This window comes from Malus domestica, chromosome 15, assembly GCF_042453785.1.
Source record: "Malus domestica chromosome 15, GDT2T_hap1".
NCBI lineage: Eukaryota > Viridiplantae > Streptophyta > Magnoliopsida > Rosales > Rosaceae > Malus > Malus domestica.
In genome coordinates this window covers 10,123,618-10,141,602 of record NC_091675.1, presented here as the reverse complement: position 1 = coordinate 10,141,602, position 17,985 = coordinate 10,123,618, and the positions used below count along the sequence as shown (strand labels likewise).

At 40.5% G+C, this 17,985-nt stretch overlaps 3 protein-coding genes across 3 annotated transcripts; 1 reads left to right on the top strand and 2 right to left on the bottom strand.

Moving 5' to 3' along the window:
• Positions 1-1,842: 1,842 nt before the first annotated feature.
• LOC103431353 (uncharacterized protein At1g10890-like) lies at positions 1,843-3,562 on the bottom strand. Its single transcript, XM_008369500.4, has 4 exons — positions 3,363-3,562; positions 3,021-3,251; positions 2,609-2,828; positions 1,843-2,376 (listed from the first exon to the last, which is right to left on the bottom strand). The coding sequence occupies exons 1-4, from the start codon at positions 3,446-3,448 to the stop codon at positions 2,116-2,118; spliced, it is 798 nt and encodes a 265-aa protein (XP_008367722.3). The 5' UTR covers positions 3,449-3,562; the 3' UTR covers positions 1,843-2,115.
• A 2,766-nt stretch (positions 3,563-6,328) lies between these two features.
• Positions 6,329-7,688, top strand: LOC103431352 (uncharacterized). The gene is made up of 3 exons (XM_008369499.4): positions 6,329-6,941; positions 7,020-7,283; positions 7,408-7,688. Exons 1-3 carry the CDS (start codon positions 6,492-6,494, stop codon positions 7,597-7,599), a joined length of 906 nt encoding a protein of 301 aa, XP_008367721.3. The 5' UTR covers positions 6,329-6,491; the 3' UTR covers positions 7,600-7,688.
• Positions 7,689-8,459: 771 nt separating this feature from the next.
• On the bottom strand, positions 8,460-17,622 carry LOC103456289 (uncharacterized). Its single transcript, XM_029093630.2, has 4 exons — positions 17,150-17,622; positions 15,427-16,669; positions 9,097-9,171; positions 8,460-8,680 (listed from the first exon to the last, which is right to left on the bottom strand). Exons 2-4 carry the CDS (start codon positions 16,330-16,332, stop codon positions 8,564-8,566), a joined length of 1,098 nt encoding a protein of 365 aa, XP_028949463.2. The 5' UTR covers positions 16,333-16,669; positions 17,150-17,622; the 3' UTR covers positions 8,460-8,563.
• Positions 17,623-17,985: the final 363 nt, after the last annotated feature.

Genomic DNA, 17,985 nt, shown 5'->3' with positions numbered 1-17,985 from the left:
AAATTAAATTAGGGATAAGATTTAGACATACTTATTATAATTAAGCCTTAAATTTAATTATAAAAAATAATAAAAAGTAATGTGACATGTAAATGTGCTTTTAAAATGACTGAAAACGTTTTTGATGAAAATGTTTTTAGAACCAATTCTTAGTAAAAATGCAAGTAAATCCTGGAAAAGCACTGAAAGTGATTTATGGAAAAAGCACATAATTGGTACTTCTTACAGAAAACACTTAAAGTGCTTTTAGAATTCAAAAACATTTTCTTTAAAAGCAGCTTTCAATCATTTTAAAAGCACATCCAAACGAATCCATAAAAAAGCCGAACTCAAAACATCAAATGCAATAATCAATTCCAATGTTTTCCGATTTGGGCATTGTGGAGAAAACCTTTCTTTTAAAAGAAAACTAATGAAAAAACTTTGAAAACTTTGAATTTTAACGATAAAGACAAAATAAAGAGTAAAAGGAATAGTACTAAGATTGACTTTTTAGTGTAAAAATGTGATTTCTCGTTAAAGTGGACAGTAACGGGAGTTTTTCGTTAAAGTTCTCTTCTTTTAAAGCATCCGCCATCGAAACAATTTATTCAACTACTCCGTCGATGATCCATTTTCATTTGATAAAATGAAGCTACAAAATTGTAGAGTCTATCGAGATGATCCACAACGTGCTATTGAAATAACCGATAGCATGAGCAACGAGTAATAAAAATGCAAATCAAATAATGAAACCACACAGAAAGTTTCATCATCTAAAAACACACAGCGCGGAACACCACCGTCAAACTTCTCTTTCCTGGCATCCGGTAATAAGGCCGGCCGCCTCTCTCCCCCATTTCGTTGTGGAGAGTTTTGTTTTCCCCCAGTTTGTGGCCGGGTTATGTCGAACCCCTAGTTGTTTAGGTACCGGTCTTTGTGACCGGATTTTGTTTCCTATGGGTGTCGATTTTCTGTCCAGTCCGAATTTGGCTCTGATTTGGGTGAAGGTTTGGAGTTCACTTTAGATTTGTCTGAATCGTTTTGGGATATTTACAGATCCTCTGATTACAAACTGAAACATCAAGAGAAGAAAATAAGAAACTTTAACGAAAAGCTCCCGTACTGTTTACATTAACGAAAAACCATATTTTTACACTAAAAAGTCAATCCTGATACTATTCACTTTACCCTTTATTTTTTCCTTACCGTTAAAACGCAAAGTTTTCAAGTCATTTTCTTTAGTTTTCTAAGAAAAGAAGCTACACTCCTGGTGGTGGATCTTCAAAGTTTCAGAACCGAGTCACATGAGATCTATCTGCCTTCCTGACATGGATAAATTAACTAAACACTCAAGCCTGCTAAACAAACTAATTCCATAGCTAAGAAAATAGGAGATTTTCATGGTCGGCTACATGAGAACGCTCAAGAGCAGGAAACCTACCAATCACCACTCAAAACGCCCGCGTCAAGTTCTTCCCCTAGCTCAATCCCAAACTCAGGTCAAATGGTAGACGCTAACAGAGAGGAGATTTACTCTGAGATGTTCCAAGTTTCACTACTTTGTGGACTCCAAAACAAGCAGAATATTTGGCATCCTCTATGTTATTGAATGTTTCTGATGACATAAATTGTACTGTTTTTCTTATGGGAAGAAAGCTTCAACAACCCTCCCTGTCATTGTTAAGAGATCATCCAATACATAATAAGCACAGGACTGCTGAGTAGGTTTACGTCAAGCGCAACTCATTAAGTTTTATAAATTTGAACTGATACTGTAAGTAGGTGTTGGTATTCTGCATTTAGATTGGAATAGAGTGGGAATTTGCCAGATGACAAAGTAAACAGTAGAAGGATCAATAATTACGATAATGTAAAGAGATTTTAGGCTGTTCGATTTCATTTCCAGTTTCAGCTTTCATTTTTTGAGCTAGTAGGCTAGTACCTTAACCGAATAAACACATGTCAACAAGTCACAATTTGAGGACCTTCAAATCCAGAGGCAATCAAAGAGAGAAACAACTATGTGTAGGATAAAACAAGATATCTCACTAATATTTGTCAAATATTAGACTTGCAGTCAATAGTATTTGATGGTAGCAGATAGCAGTACAAAATGATCGGCACATGCCACCGTTAAAAACCACCACCAAAAGACTTTGACCGAGATTTACTCTTACTTGACAACTTCATCAGATTTGCATGTTCTTCTTCCTCTTCCAGTTTTTTTCTCCTCGCAGCCTCTTCTTTTTGTCTCTGAATCAGCTCCAACTCTCGATACCGTTCCTCTTCTTTGGTCTGCAGTTCCAAAGCTTCTCTTCTCTGAGCCTCTTCCACCCTCCTCCGGTTCTCCTCCAGCATCTTATCAAGCTCTTCTCTCTCCTTCCGAGCTTGTTCCTGAGTAATGTGTGGAACCGCATCAAATGATTATGGGGATAATCAATAAAAACATTAGATGATAGGATGTGAAAACATTGACGATAATGGCGTTATTTGATCAAGTTTATTCATTCAACAGCACCATTTTAGGGCCAAAATTCCCAAAGCTAAGACGGAATGTCATATTTGTGTTCATGTGGCAACCCAAATGAAAGGAGATAAAATTAAGGCCAGAAGCCAAGTTGCTTACTTCTTTCCGTCTTGCTTCAAAAAGAGCAGCTTCCTTTTCCTTATCAAGTTGAGACTTAACATCCTCAAACAATTTCTTCCAACCTTCTTCTATACGCCTCTCAATGTCTAACTTAACTTCATCTGAAGCCAGCCTCTCCTCCACGTTTTTCCGAATCGCTTCCTCAAGTCTCCTTGCAGTCTCCTCTTCCAACTGTTTGAGTTCGGCCTCCTGCTGCCGCCTAATAGGGAAAACGGCATATTCAACAGAAGCAACAAACACACCACGGTCGGCGAAAGTAAAATCCGCAAACTATCCAAACCGAAATGTTATGCAAAACACCACATTTCATCCAATTCTTGTAAAATTATCTAATTCACATATACCAACTACCAACACATTAAGAATCGTTTATACAATCAAGAAAATAGACCTGATTTTTTCTTCCTCCTCTTTCTTGAGTTTGTCAGCAGCATTTTTGCGTTCGTTTGAGGTCAGGCGTGGACTGTGAGATTTGGGCAAAGGAGGAGACAAAGAGCTGCTTCTGCTTCTGCTTCTATGTCGTCTATTAAGTCGCCTGGGTGTCGGAGACCGACTCTTGCGTCGCCTGTAACTTGCCGACCGACTCCTACGGCGGCGCGGGGAGGCACTCGAACGATTTCTTCTGTGTTTTCCGACAACCAATTAATCAGAAACTTGTAAATATTTGAATAAATATTTGAAAATTGGAGAGTTTAAGTTGTAAAATATGGGATAATGAGGGTTAAGAAGTGACCTGGAGGTGGAGTAGGGCGAGCGGCTTCGATCTCTCCGGCTTCGACCTCTGCTGTACGACGGCGACTTCGATACGCTCCGTCCCATCTTCTCTTTTTCCCTTTTTTTCCTTTCTGATCTCTCTCACCTACGATGGGCAAAATACGCATGGTTGCCGGCCTATTTAAATTTCACGGAGATAACCATTTAAATGAACAAACTGTATAACCGTTTATTCGTGAAATTTAAATAAATAATTATGGTATTACCTATGATTATAATGGGTATCCATTGATTATAGATATTACCCAAAATTATAGCAAGTATCCGTTTATCCATTTAATTTAATATATGTAAACTGAGTTTCTTGTTTAGTGAATTTTGTATAGGTGTTGCTGGCATCAAGCGGATTCTTTATGGATTTGCTTTTGTGCTGCTGTACTCAAAATCCACAAATTTTATTTGACAGATCTGTCCTTCCGTTGATTTTTAAGTGTCGGTAGGAAGCAAGAATTACTTACGCATAAAAAACGTTACGGTGATGATATTTCAAACAAATATCGCACCGGTTGGTGTTGGACTTGCACACCATGGCAAAGAAGTCCAGCCCTTGAGATATCCTAAGAGCAAGTCCATCTCTAAAAATTTTACGTCAGCATCTTACGTATTTATTCAATCAAGTAAACAGTAATAGACCCTAGTAAACAGTAATAAGCCAAAATATTTCCATCCCTAAACAAAAAATAGGCTGGTCAATTTATTAAAATATTATTATTTTTTATTATAAAATAATAATTTTAATTTTACTTTTTGACTTCTCCTTCCCTTCATCTCCTACAACTTCCCATCCTTTCCACACACAAAAACCCGATTCTCATAAACTCACAGCTCTAACCCCAAAACTCCAATCCCAGAATTCCACTTTCCCATAAAAGCTCAAAAGTTCCAATCTTAGGTGGTTGAATCGTGGGAGGTAGTCGGATTTGGGGGAAATGCACATGCAGATTTGGAGAAGCTCATGGGACGGGAAGCGGTAAAGTAGCCGTCGCCGATGGACAAGAGGGGGGTGGTTGAATCGCGGCGGTGAAGTAGTCGCTGCCGGTGGACAAGAGGGGGGTTTTGAGAGTGAGGTCGAGTGGGCGCGGAGATGGCGGGGATGAGGACTCCACGGTGTTGCTGTGGCTACTAGGGCTATTGCTGATGTTCGTCATCGCAGCTAATTTGGCGTTGTTGTTCATGTTGGCGATGTTGATGGCTCCGTGGCTCCTTTCCCTCTTACACTATGCTGGCGTCAGCTATGCGTCACTTGAGCCGGTCCCAAGGTTTGTTGATTTTAGGCCGGCCTGTGGACTGGCTTGGGCTGGGTGCCAGTCGATTCCACGGGCTGAAGTGAATTGGCTAAGTCTCAGCCTGTTTTTTCCATTGGGTGCCGGCCTATCCCACCCCCGGTGGGCTTGCTCTAAGGGTCAGGTCGGTTTGATGGGGGTCAAGCGACTAACTAAAGTAAAATATTTGATTAATCAATTTAATTTGAGAAGTCAATTTGAAGCAATATAAAGACATCTTCTCATCCATTTGAAGCAATTAAAATTTAATATATGTGTTTAATTATCAGAAAACGAAAATTATAATAAAATTTTCTTTTGTAATTTTTAAGTTGGTAAAAAAAAAACATGTAGATGGGTGAAAAATGGTAAATAGGTAAAAAATGACAAACGGGTTCAAAACGGGTAAATGGTTATGGTTAAATTGGTAAACGGTTATGGTTAAATGGGTACACGGTTATGGATATGATTAACCGTTTATGCAATTACCCAACGGGTAAACGGTTATGCGGGTATGAACATAAACGGTTATGGGTAAATAACCGCGGTTACCCGACCGTCATAACCGTTTTTCATCCCTACTCTCACCTTACTTCTTTAAACAATCATTTATCGCATGAACTATCATCTCCTTACTAATTTACCTCCTAAACTATTTTGTTTTCATCTGATTTATCTCATAAGTATATAAAATTGATCAATTTCCTCTCTTTTTTAAAACGAACTAGCTGGTGTCTTTGCCACGTTAGTCCACTCTTTCGGAGCTTAGAAGGCTCACATAGACATTTCATCTTCTCTTGACTACCATCACATGATTCACCACGTAAGACATGTCGTGTGGAATACAAACCTAAAATACATCCCCAACCACACCGAGTTACCCCGTATTTACCCCTTATTTTGTGTTTTATATACTTACCCACGATCATAACTAGTTTGGATTGAAGTTATGTCACATCCCCGCCCAGGCCCCTACCACATCCCGGGTTCGACTCTACCGTAGCACGATATTGTCCACTTTAGGCCCCGACCATGCCCTCACAGTTTTGTTTCTGGAAACTCAGACGAGAACTTCCTAGTGGGTCACCCATCTTGGGAATGCTTTTACCCTAACTCGCTTAACTTCGGAGTTCCGATGAAATCCTAAGTCAGTAAGTTCCCAAAAGATCTTGTGTCAGGTAGAGATTGGAATATACATATAAGACTTACATGATCTACTTCCCTGAACGATGTGGGATGTTACAAGTTATGTATGAAGGGTTTTACCATAATTTCATAATATTTTAGTCAATAAAGAGCCTCTGCTAATGAGTAGCAAGCATAAATTAGAGATTGAAAGAAAAATGAATATAATTTAGAGTTATTGATAATTTTCCAAAACGAAATAACTCAAAATAAAAATAGGGGTAGACTAAAGATGAATTTAGTGTCATTTAGTATTACGATGTAGTTATATTCTTTTTTACTTGTAAGTGAGAGTCTTAGGTTCAATTCTCACCAAATACGAATTTAAATCATATTATTGTTAACTCATATTCTCACCAAATACAAATTTAAATCATATTATTACTAGTTTCTTGTTAATCCAAACCCACCTCTCTCTGTCGTTAAATGTTAAATAAACTGAATTTAAATCCAAAGGCCAAATAATAGGGGTTGTGGCTCGCACAAGGACCATACCTTTGCTCAACCTTTGAATTATCCAATATCTACTTGCCGTGGGTCCGGAAGGATGCTGACCCTTCACTTTCTCTCCCTCACCTCCACACCTCTCCTCTCCTGCTACTCACTCTTTCCTCTACCCAAACATTACCAGTCTTCCTTCCATGGCCACTGCCTCACCCTTTTCCCCGGCATTGCCCCGAATTTACCACCCTAGTGCTCGTCCTACACCTGCTGCATCTGCCCGCCCCCTCCTCACTTCCCAGAAACCGCCGCACAGCTTTTACCATGCTCATGCTGCTGCTAATCCAATTCCCGTATCATCATCTGTTACTGTGGGGAATTACCATCCTACCTCTCGGGTAGTCCTGACGACGAGGTGCAAGGCGATGGAGGTGTCCGTGGAGGAAGGGTCGGCGTCAGGGGGAGGAGGAGACAACTGGGTGCCGGTGGTGCCGCTGGCGGCGCTGCCAAGGGGGGAGCGGCGGGTGATAATTCAGGATGGGGAGGCCATACTGTTGCTGTGGTACAAGGATCAGGTGTATGCAATAGAGAATCGGTCCCCTGCCGAAGGGGCTTACAGCGAAGGCCTTCTCAATGCCAAGCTCACCCAGGTAGGTAGCAATTATACGCTTGGCACATTTTTGTAGTTGATTGAATAACGAATCAAGAGTTAACTGTTGTGGGTGCAGGATGGGTGTATAGTTTGCCCATCAACTGATAGCACATTTGATCTGCGCACCGGAGGCATCAAGGAGTGGTATCCGAAAAACCCCGTGCTGAGAGTTCTTACACCTGCTTTGCGGACGCTTTTCGTTTACCCCGTCAAAACTGATGAAGAGAACATTTACATCAGCCTCGGCCCTGCTTCCGATGATGCTGCCGCTGCCGCCGAGATTGTCTTCAGTGGCAAGGCTCAACCTGGTTTTACAGCCACAGATGTCAATGTGGATGAGGTACTTTTCTTTTTCTTCTTATTAATAACTTGCGGTGCAAGTGCAACGAGCCATTCCTTCTTACAGACAAATCACAGTAGTCTAGTCCGAAGTTAACGTGTTCGCGTATGGTATGCGATGTCAGGTGAAAATGGTGGTGGATGAGGGTATGGAAGTGGCGTTCGGCTTCACGGGGAGGAATGAAATAATAAACGGGAAGGCGGCAGTGATTGGGTTCCTGTTGTTGTTAGATTTTGAACTCTTGACTGGGAAAGGTATTCTTAAGGGGACAGGCTTCTTGGACTTTATTTACTCTGTTTCTAATGCTTTGCAGTAAACATTTCCAAATGTTAAATTAAATGTTTCTTCCAATTCCCAGCATGGAATATACACACATATATATATAGGTTTTGCCACTTGTTCTCAGTTTGGATGCTTTCTTAGTTTCCTTATTATTTGTTATCACATGACTGCAATTTCTTGTTCAATTGTTGAATGCTGGTTGGTTCTGTTGTGCTTGATTAGTGTCTCTTTCGAATCGACCTAAAAGGGGTGTTGCTAGAAGACTTATTTTAAACCACTCTGTGGATCATATGATATGGTTGTTGATGGTTGGAATCATTCTTTAAATAAAAATAGAATCCAACCTTCAACCATCACATCGTGTGATTTACATAATCGTGACGCCTCAATCGCTCTCTCTCAGTCTCGGCATTCACTTCTGGTTTCTGTTGGTGGCGTGGTCTTTAGGTTAATCCTACAGCTTGGGCACGCAGAGCTCATACAGACTCAAGTAAAAAGACATAAAAGCCCATCCACGCGCGGCACACATGACCAATTTTCATTACTTTCAATGTGGTCGTGACATTTCTCAGTTTATTCGAATTTTAGACCTCTCACTTTTGTCTGCCTAAGCCGCACAACAGCACATCTTACTTGTCTGCCTAAGCCGCACAACAGCAGCCACGACCGTATATAAATGATCCAGAAGTACCACTGCCTTTGCATGATTGCTGTGGCGCCGGAGTTTCGTATTAGATCTGATGGGGTTCATGAGATGAGACCATGTTATATGTTACATGATGTTCGATTTTCTTTTGTTGTTGGCTACATCATGTAATGTAATTGCAGATGTCTTGTTCTTCAAAAAGGAAAAATTGAAGTACAGAAAATGCACCCATCAAAGACAGGCTAACAAACAAATAAACTCTGAAATATATAAATTCTGTTGTGTTGAGGTTTCTTTGGAAGACAATGGTTTAACAAATACAAACACAAACAAACAAAAAGATCCAAGAAAATTATGTTGTATGGGAACCATGTGTCCGTGACGCCCAGATACCAAAAACTAGAAACCAGAAAACGAATAATATTGCCCAGTAGCGTGCAGGTCCATACTTGATCCTGGTGAGCACAAACTGCAACATATAAAACCAAAATGATTATTACGGTCTCATTCGGTCCATAATGATTCCGGTAGTTGTTGGATAGAATCAAAATTCCCTCAAATGTATATGATTAGTTGAAAACGAAGCATAACACAACTTTCTTCAACCTATGAATATCAATTCAAATCAAGTACAGGATTGAAGGCAAGGAAATCACAACATAGAGTTCGTTTTTAGTTTTCACTTTTTGTGATTGAGATAACGGGAAATTATATGGGGGAAAAGAGGGAGGAAGAAGGGTGGTGGGAAGGAAGGTAAACCATAAGGGTTTGCCCATTTTAATAATGTCTAGTGAAATCCACACATAGAGCACCATCCAGATTCAATGCAAATAAACATTATAAATGGAGGATAAAATGAAAAACGAGAAAGGTATAATTACTTACAAAGCGAAAGAAAACCACAACTGTCAAAGCACAAATTCCTCCAAGGAGAATATGAAGACCGCTTCTGGCAGTTTTCTGCACAAAAAACTAGAGTTTATCAAATAATGAAATAAATGACGGTGATTAAAGGAAACTATATGGTGTAATACATGATTTATTTCTAAGAATGCCTTAATAGGAAAAGACGAGGAAGTTGATTAAAGGCCCTTTTGACTTGATATGAAGAGAACTTTATCCTAGGAAGCACTTGTTTTATTTAAAAAAAAAGAAAGATTGTATTATTAAAAAGAAGAAAAACGAGGAACAAAGAGAATGGTCCACCCCCGAACACAAAACAGAATAAACACAAACAGCTCCAAACGAGAAGGAAACACCCTAATAAAAACTTTAAGGCTGCCCCCTTCCAATCAAGCCAAATTAGGGAGAGGGAGATTCTATTGAACTCAGGAGAAATCGAGATCCAATAATTCTACTTAAGACTGCAAGTAACTAGACAAAGATTACAAATCATAATTTGATCTATACAATAAACGCTACACAGCCTAAGCAGTATAAACCACTGTTCTAAAAATCCCCATCTAGCCTGCCTAAATCTGCCTAGGCACCTAGCTAGGTCTCGACTCTCACTTAGACCGAAAATAGATCTTTCATTTTGCTTTTAATTTTTTCACTAAATTGTAAGAGATTTGTTGAATACTTGGATAAAAACACATTATATGCTTGTTCCTCAAGTTTTCATTAGGTTCTAATACTTTATTATCTATATATCATCCTATTTTTCAAGATTTATGCATCCCAATGCAAATGTGTACTTTTTAAGTATAAGAATGCACTTATTTATACGATATATAATAAATTTACTTAAATCTGCCTAGTCCGCCTAAGTGTCCCTAGCCAGCCGCCTGACTAGCGCCTAACATCTTTTAGAAACTTGGTATCAGCCAAAGTCTAAATAAATATTAGTACACAGCTCCTTCCAGTCCATTATTACGCTTTTCACATATGATAGAATAGCAGCCTGCGGGAATCACCCAACTTATAGGGTTCTCCCTATCAAGCTTCAACCACAACATACATGAGCCTTAACCATACATAGTCCTGTCATTGTTGAATCTCGCTCTCTTTCTTCCACTGCTTACTTTCAAAGAGTTTAACAGATTGATTACATACTGTTTATATCATACTTAGGGCCTCCGTATTTAGATCTCGTATAAATACTCGGGGGACTCAAATGTAATTATGTAATAAAGGAAGGGACAAATATGTAATAAGTGAGGAGCCCTTATTCTATAAAATGACTCCTCACCCTTACAATTAGAGGAGGCCAATCCCTAGGCCCTCTCACCGCCTCTCAAAGCTCTCACTCTCAAAGCTCTCCCTCAAAAATACAATATTAGTATGGACGTAGCCCAAACCTTGGGATGAACCCGATACATCTTGTGTTATTTACATTTCTTGCAAATTCACGGTCGGATTTACGTTGTTCCAAAACCTCCGGTTTTGTGCATCAACATTTGGCGCCATCTGTGGGAATCGACACAAAAAGTTATGTCGGTTCTCTCTCAATTTTTCACCTCCGCCGTGAATCTGCAAAAAACCCAGGGGACAACCAAAACTCTCTCTGCCTCTCTCTTGCTTCTGATCTCTTTCACCTCTTCAAACAAAGCACCAATCTCTCTCTCTCTCTGTTTTCTCCAAAACCCAAAATCCTAAACCTTCAAAGTTACCAAACGCAACCAAAGTTTCCCACAACTTGACGTTTTTGCCTAGATGGTTTCGGCTTCTACTCCTGCTAGAACTGCTTCTACTTCTCCTCTCCCTCCGCAGCTCCATCTCCCCCTTCCTCGCCAACTGCACCAACCTCCAGGCCCTCGACCTCTCTTCCAACTTCCCCACCGGCCCCATTCCCCAGCAATTGGACCTTCTCGTCCACCTCTCCGCCTTCGACGTCTCCAACAAGCAGCTCGCAGGTCCAATTCCGATCTCGCTTGGCAATCGGAGTGGGAACCTGCCGAGATTCGATGCGACATCGTTTGAGGGAAACAAAGAGCTTTATGGGTACCCTTTGCCACCGCTGAAAAGCAAGGGGCTTTCGGTTCTGGCCATCGTCGGCATCGGATTGGGAAGTGGTTTCACGAGCTTGGTGCTTAGTTTTACCGACATCTGCATTTTGGTTGAAAATTACAAAGCGGAAGATGGCGCTGGAAGAAGGGAAGATCAGCCACCTCATGCCTGATTACTGAGATGGATTTTGGGCTGATGGGTTTGGAGGGTTTGGAGGGTCCCGACGCTGGAAGAAGAGAGGCAACGGGAAAGGTTGGTGACAGATCTGGCTCCGCCTCTGCCAAGCAGCAAAGGTCTTGGCCGGCGGACGACGATTGGAGGACCCTAAAAATCCGAAGGCTCACAACACAGTTTTTACATTATCCGCTATGCGATTTCAAGATTATCGAGAAAAATGGGCAGGAAGTTCTTCGTCGGTGGCAACTAGAAATGCAATGGAACCTTCGATGAGGTGAAGAAGATCGTCAACATACTGAACAAGGGACAAGTTCCATCACAAGACGTTGTGGAGTTTGTGGTTAGCCCACCGTATGTGTTTATTCCAGTAGGGAAGAGTTTGTTGAGGCTCGATTTCCATGTCGCGGCACAAAACTGCTGGGTCAAGAAGGGTGGTGCCTTCACTGGTGAAGTTAGTGCTGAGATGCTAGTCAATCTCGAAGTCTTATAACAGAGGCTACATGCCCAGTGGTTATAATCAGGGATCTGGCCTTGGAAGTGCATCGTTTTCTAGCTTTGGAGCTAACAATCGTGGCTTTCTATCATTAGAAAATAGCAAGCGGCATGTAAGGGGCCGCGGTCCTATATGCAGTTGCAATACCCCCCTTGGTATTCTTTATGAGCAGAATCGGGGCCCGAGGGCCCCAAAGCCAAAGAGTCAAATCATGGCTGATAGCTCTATGGAGAACACCAAACATAATGCTTCTACAAACAAAGATGCTAAGTTCTTCATTATCAAGTCATACAGTGAAGATAATGTTCACAAGAGCATCAAATATGGTGTCTGGGCCAGCACACCAAACCGTAACAAAAAGTTGGAAGCTGCATATCGTGAAGCTAAGGAGATGCATGATAGCTGCCCAATTTTTCCTCTTCTTTTCGGTGAATGCTAATGCTCAGTTCGGTGGGGTGGCTGAAATGATTGGACCTGTTGATATTACTAGCATGCATGTGGAGGCCAGCGAGGAGAATCATGGGGGAACACATGGGGGACAACGCAAAAGAGAAAAAAAAAGAAAAGGGAGACTACCAGTAAAGCTACAGGAAAAGAAACAAAAACAGAAAAGAGAAAGTAAAAGCAAAAGAAAGCAGAAAAGGAAAAGCCGAAAAGAAGATGCTCCACTATTCCACTATCCCACGGGATAATATGATTAAAGATAAGAAGATGCCCACCAAGTTTCCCCGTCTCCACTTTCTGTTGGACCAAAAGATGCCCATCAACATGCTGAAAACATGTAATTTATTTTTCTTATCTTTCGGAGACATCTGTATAAATCCCATCAGACAGTAATAATAATAATAATAATAAAAACGGCAAAGCCCAAAATAAATTGGCTGGAATGTTGTGTGGAGGACGAAGGCCCATAGGCCCAAAATAACACCAAACAGATGATCAAAAGTACGCCCAGTACTCCACAATTATTCGGCAACCTGCCGCTATTACCACCAACCAAGTGATCAAAAGTATGCCCAGTACCCCAAAATTATTCGGCAACCTCCCGCTATTACTACCAACCAGGTGATGAAATGTACAACCTGTACTCTAATAGCATTTGGCAACTAGCCATTCATGCCACCAACCAAGTGATGAAATGTACAACCCGTACTCTAATATCATTTGGCAACTAGCCATTTATGCCACCAACCAAGTGATGAAATGTACAACCCATACTCTCCTTCATGCCACCAACCAGGTGAACAAAAGTACGCCAAGTACTCCAAATTATACATAAGCATCACTCATGACAATCGTACATAAACATTCATGAGCATCACTCATGACAATCGTACATAAACATTCATGAGCATCACTCATGACAATCGTACATAAACATTTATGAGCATCATTAATGTCAACATTCATGAGCATCACTCATGTTAACATCCATGAGCATCACTCATGTCAATCAACATAAACATTCATGAGCTTCATTTACAGAGCTCTAGCTTCAAAAGTTTTATTTACAAAAGCTCCCGCTTCGAAAGCTTCATTTACAGAGCTCTAACTTCAAAGCTTCACTTGCAAAGTTTTACCTACAAAGCTTCAGCGTAGGGTATACAAATACCGCCTCCAAACAACCGTCACTTCGGCCCATACATGGATTCAATTTGAAGTCTCCAGCCAACAGACTCTATTGACCGAAGACTTGGGGGACTACATTATGTACCATATATTGGGCCTCAACTGGGCCTCATGAAAAATACTTGAGGGACTTAGCCTATTATTTATGTATTAAGGAGCGAGCCCTTATTCTATAAAAGGGACTCCCTCACTTTCATTAGAGAGCACCCATTATTCATGTACTGAGGAGCAATCCCTTATTTTATAAAAGAGACTCCCTCACCTTCATTAGAGAGCAATGCCGTCAGCTGAGCAACCGTCTCGCCGTGATCATCACTCCTAACCCATCACTTATGTATTGAGAAGTGAGCCCTTATTCTATAAAAAGGACTCCCTCACCATCATTAGAGAGCATCGCCGCCTACTGAGCAACCGCCTCACCGCGAGCATCAACTCTAGCCCATCATTTATGTATTGAGGAGCGAGCCCTTATTCTATAAAAGGGACCCCCTCACCTTCAAGCGCCACAAGCCGAGCCAACCAAGGCAACATAAGCCACAAGCCGAGCAGCCTTGCAACATGTGCTACTTATAGTTGAGCATCGTTTCACTTTAAGCACCGCCTCATATCAAGTACCAGTTCAAGACGACATCTAATTACTTCGGCCCACACATGGACTGAATTTCAAGTCTCCAGCCAAAAGACTCTTGACTGAAGATTTGGGGGACTACTGTTTACACCATACTTAGGGCCTCCGTATTTATATCTCGTATAAATACTCGGAAGACTCAAATGTAATTATGTAATAAAGGAAGGAGCAAATATGTAATAAGTGAGGAGCCCTTATTCTATAAAATGACTCATCACCCTCACAATTAGAGGAGGCCAATCCCTAGGCCCTCTCACCCCCTCTCAAAGCTCACTCTCAGAGCTCTCTCTCCCTCAGAAATACAATATCGTGTGGACGTAGCCCAAACCTTGGGGTGAACCACGATACACCTTGTGTTATTTACATTTCTTGCAGATTCACGGTCGGATTTACGTTGTTCCAAGACCTCCGGTTTTGTGCATCAAAACATACCATTCCTTACTCAGTCTCAAGCTGAAACTCAATCTTTGAGCACCGAATCCATACCTCAAAAAACAAAATTTTGTCCCAAAGATCACATATATTCTAAAAATTATGAAGGTGATCCATAATTTCTCTTAACCTCTAAGATCTTGGTAATATTGTTCTGTGATGAAACACAAACCCTAGGAAGCTAAATATGCGATATTGCAGAATAATATGAACTCAAATGAAACAAACACACACAACACACAAATAATTGTTGTTGAGGTTCGGCTAACTTTGCCAACTTCCCCATGTGATCCCTTGAGAAGAAGAATAGCACAGATTACAAGCACTAGTTGAACCCTAGCTAAAACCCCAAAGCAGTGCTAACAATCCCTCTCTCACACCATACCTCTCAATACGTATTTTGCATGACAATGTGCTCTCAGAAACAGCCTAATTATATCACATAGGCCGTGGGGTTACATATCTTTTCATTTTTTTGAAAAGAAGACTAGGTGGTTAAACCTAGTAAAACTAGGATAGTACTCTTTCTTTACTAATTCAACTCCTAGACCACCTAGGAATACTAGAGAAAATAGGCCTCGCAAACCAATCACAACGCTTAGAATTATGGTTCACCATAGAAGAATAAAAAAGAAATGAAAACAGACAATCAGCTAGTTTTGCTAGTTGGTGGATTTCTTATCCATTTGTTGTAATTCCTTCCATTGTTTTAATAAAATTCTATCGTTTCTTCTCAAGACAAAAAAAAAAATTCTTAATGTCTGAAAAAATTCAAATTTGACTAGCATGTAAAGATCAGTCAATGGTCCAATAAATTAATTTCCCCACAAAGCTTGCAGAATTTAAAGGGAAAAAATTCCTATCTGCACCATTTTTTGATAATTGAATGACACCAAATCTAACGTACCTTCCCAACACGAGGAGCTATAAGCCAAGCAAGAGTAACAGTAAGAAGCCCTGTAGCAAGCAGAATTCCAGTACCTTCCACAGCCCATTTGGTTGCAGGATTTTCAGCAGGAACAATGACAGGATTCAAAGGTTGTTCCGATGCAACTTGTGAAATTTCAACAGAATTGCTATCTGTATTATTGTTATTGCTACTATTACCATATGGAGTAAACCACAGCGAAATTTCACTCAGTCGTTGCCTTCTGATAGCAGCTACAGCGTCAGGATCTATACCTGCACATGTATTGACCTGTGCGGCATCGGCTTCCCCCCTAGCAGTTCTTTCCCTCAATATTTCATACTCCTTTAAGGAGACCATAACCTTTTTGAAGTCTGAAGTTCTGATATTTTTTGCAACACGTCCGCAGATTTCACAAACAGTGGATCCATGGTTGACAAACCATTTGAGTGCACAAGCGTAGTGTACCAGAGCAAGGTCATTTTTGCAAGAGCAACCAAGCTCAACTAACATGTCTTCATGGTGACATGAACCAGTCTCTAAATCAGCACTACATATGAAAACCTCTCCATCAGGGCTTATAAACTCCAAAAAACCAGATTCTTTTCCAACATTTTTCTGGGCGGAAATATCACATTCAGCATCTTTAGGGACTAGCGTACTATGAGGTTTTACTTCCCCGTTGCTTATACATGCTTCTTGTAAAGGAGGAACAATACCCAAAAACCCTAACGCTGCATCTCCCCTTTTGTCCGATTCAGTACAATGGCACACGCGACAAGTTAGCAAGCTGGCCTCGTTGTCAAGACTATGGCGTGCTTGAGTACCAATATCATCACTATGTCCAGGTGAGCCATCGTCCTCACAGGCTACAATGCTAGCTTCCGATAAGCTTTCCTTGCCCATCAAGTGTTGAGGTTTAATTTCAAGATGGCAATTTGTGCAACTGAGTTATTGAACCTCTCTATTTTGGTATAATTCCGACATCCAGGTCATTACATCAAGTGTACAATCATAAGAAACATAAGGCAAGAACTGCCGTTCCATAGAATAATGGCAGGTAACAAAAGTTCAGTTCCAGCTGTAAAAGGAAGTTAACCCTCCAAGCATAATACAAGGGCCGGTAAAGAGATTAAAAAAGCCGGAAACATGAACTCTGCATCTCCTTGTAGCCTCTAATAAGACTTAATCTAAACATTGCTCCCACGTAGAGTCATTATAGACCCTGTTACGGTTAGATCCACTGACAAGCAAAAACAGCAGTGCATGGGAAATATGTCAGAGAGGCATGTCGACGACCAAGTTATAATTAACAACATAAGATAAAAGCATGCTAGGATAATAACTGTAAAATCACAAACCTAAGTTGTTATATGAACATATACAATGTGAAGAAACCACAAACCTAAAAAGTAAACAGGAAATAGTTTAAGAATTATAAACCAAATAATAGAAAAAGAAACTATTACAGCAGGACAACCACAAACATGACATCCCACACCCATATTAAGGCCTCGTTTGGTATAGCGGATTGGATTGGATTTAAATGGATAAGCTACAATTTTGCTAAACTAAACTTCAATTCACAGAGCCTCATATCGCAATGCATTGAAAAATCAAACCCCTATTAATAGAAAATCAAAACCCTATAACAATGTATAATTCAGAGAATTAAGTAGATGCAGAAAGAAATTGACAAGCAAAATCGATGAGGGGTGCTTACATTGCTCCTTTCAATTTTGTTGCCGCCGCCGCACTAGACTGAAGAAGCAGAGGACAGATATTAAGTGTTTGTGTGTTCGATTGTTGAAGAAAGAGCGAGCAAGCAAGAGGGAGATAGGATAGGATTGGAATTGGAATTGAGGTGTACGGCACCGGAAGCCTGAAGGCGAAGGGGATTGGATTGGATTGGATTGGATTGGATTGATGGTTGAGAACGAAACAGTGGGAGGGATTTAGGGTTTGGTATTGGGAAAGCGAAATGCAAGAGTAGAGTGCAAAGCCGTCGGAAAAGAGAGCTGACCTGAGATCGCAGGACTGGACACTGAAGGAAGGGACTGGTTGTGATTTGTCCCAGAAGTTTCAGTGTCCCCTTCATTATATTTGCTGCCACCTGTCCCCACATCAGACACTATTCAACACTAACTTTCTCGTTTACTTCAAGTTTCCCTTGTAGAATACAAAGAGAAAATAGTTAACGGGAGGTCTCTCAAATTGGGACTTGGATCGCATCCGGATTTAAATTGTAGGGTTTTAGGAATTCTCATATTTTAATATTTCATCATACATCGTACGGTCAGAAATTATTTAATTTTTTTATTTAAAACTAAATACAGATAGTATTTAACGAAAACTGACCGCACGATGTACGATGAACGGTTAAGATGTGGATTCCCACAAAATGGATACAGAGAGGATCCTCTTTCCTCAAATTGGCCTCCTCTGTTGGTCCGTCAATTTCGACTTCGATCCATTTGGTTCTTTTGTTTAGATTTTGTCAATTATGTTATTAGTGTGCTAATATGGCACAAATCATTTCTTAATTTCCTTTGCAATTAA

Excerpts from the sequence above, each read along its gene's own strand:
- LOC103431353 (XM_008369500.4), bottom strand. The coding sequence starts at position 3,448 with ATGGGACGGAGCGTATCGAAGTCGCCGTCGTACAGCAGAGGTCGAAGC. Across the intron at positions 3,252-3,362 it reads TCGCCCTACTCCACCTCCAG|AAGAAATCGTTCGAGTGCCT; the intron begins GTCACTTCTTAA and ends CGGAAAACACAG. Across the intron at positions 2,829-3,020 it reads GAGGAGGAAGAAAAAATCAG|GCGGCAGCAGGAGGCCGAAC; the intron begins GTCTATTTTCTT and ends TTTCCCTATTAG.
- LOC103431352 (XM_008369499.4), top strand. The coding sequence starts at position 6,492 with ATGGCCACTGCCTCACCCTTTTCCCCGGCATTGCCCCGAATTTACCAC. Across the intron at positions 6,942-7,019 it reads TCAATGCCAAGCTCACCCAG|GATGGGTGTATAGTTTGCCC; the intron begins GTAGGTAGCAAT and ends TTGTGGGTGCAG. Across the intron at positions 7,284-7,407 it reads CAGATGTCAATGTGGATGAG|GTGAAAATGGTGGTGGATGA; the intron begins GTACTTTTCTTT and ends ATGCGATGTCAG.
- LOC103456289 (XM_029093630.2), bottom strand. The coding sequence starts at position 16,332 with ATGGGCAAGGAAAGCTTATCGGAAGCTAGCATTGTAGCCTGTGAGGAC. Across the intron at positions 9,172-15,426 it reads TAGCTCCTCGTGTTGGGAAG|AAAACTGCCAGAAGCGGTCT; the intron begins GTACGTTAGATT and ends TTTTTTGTGCAG. Across the intron at positions 8,681-9,096 it reads TTGTGGTTTTCTTTCGCTTT|TTTGTGCTCACCAGGATCAA; the intron begins GTAAGTAATTAT and ends TATATGTTGCAG.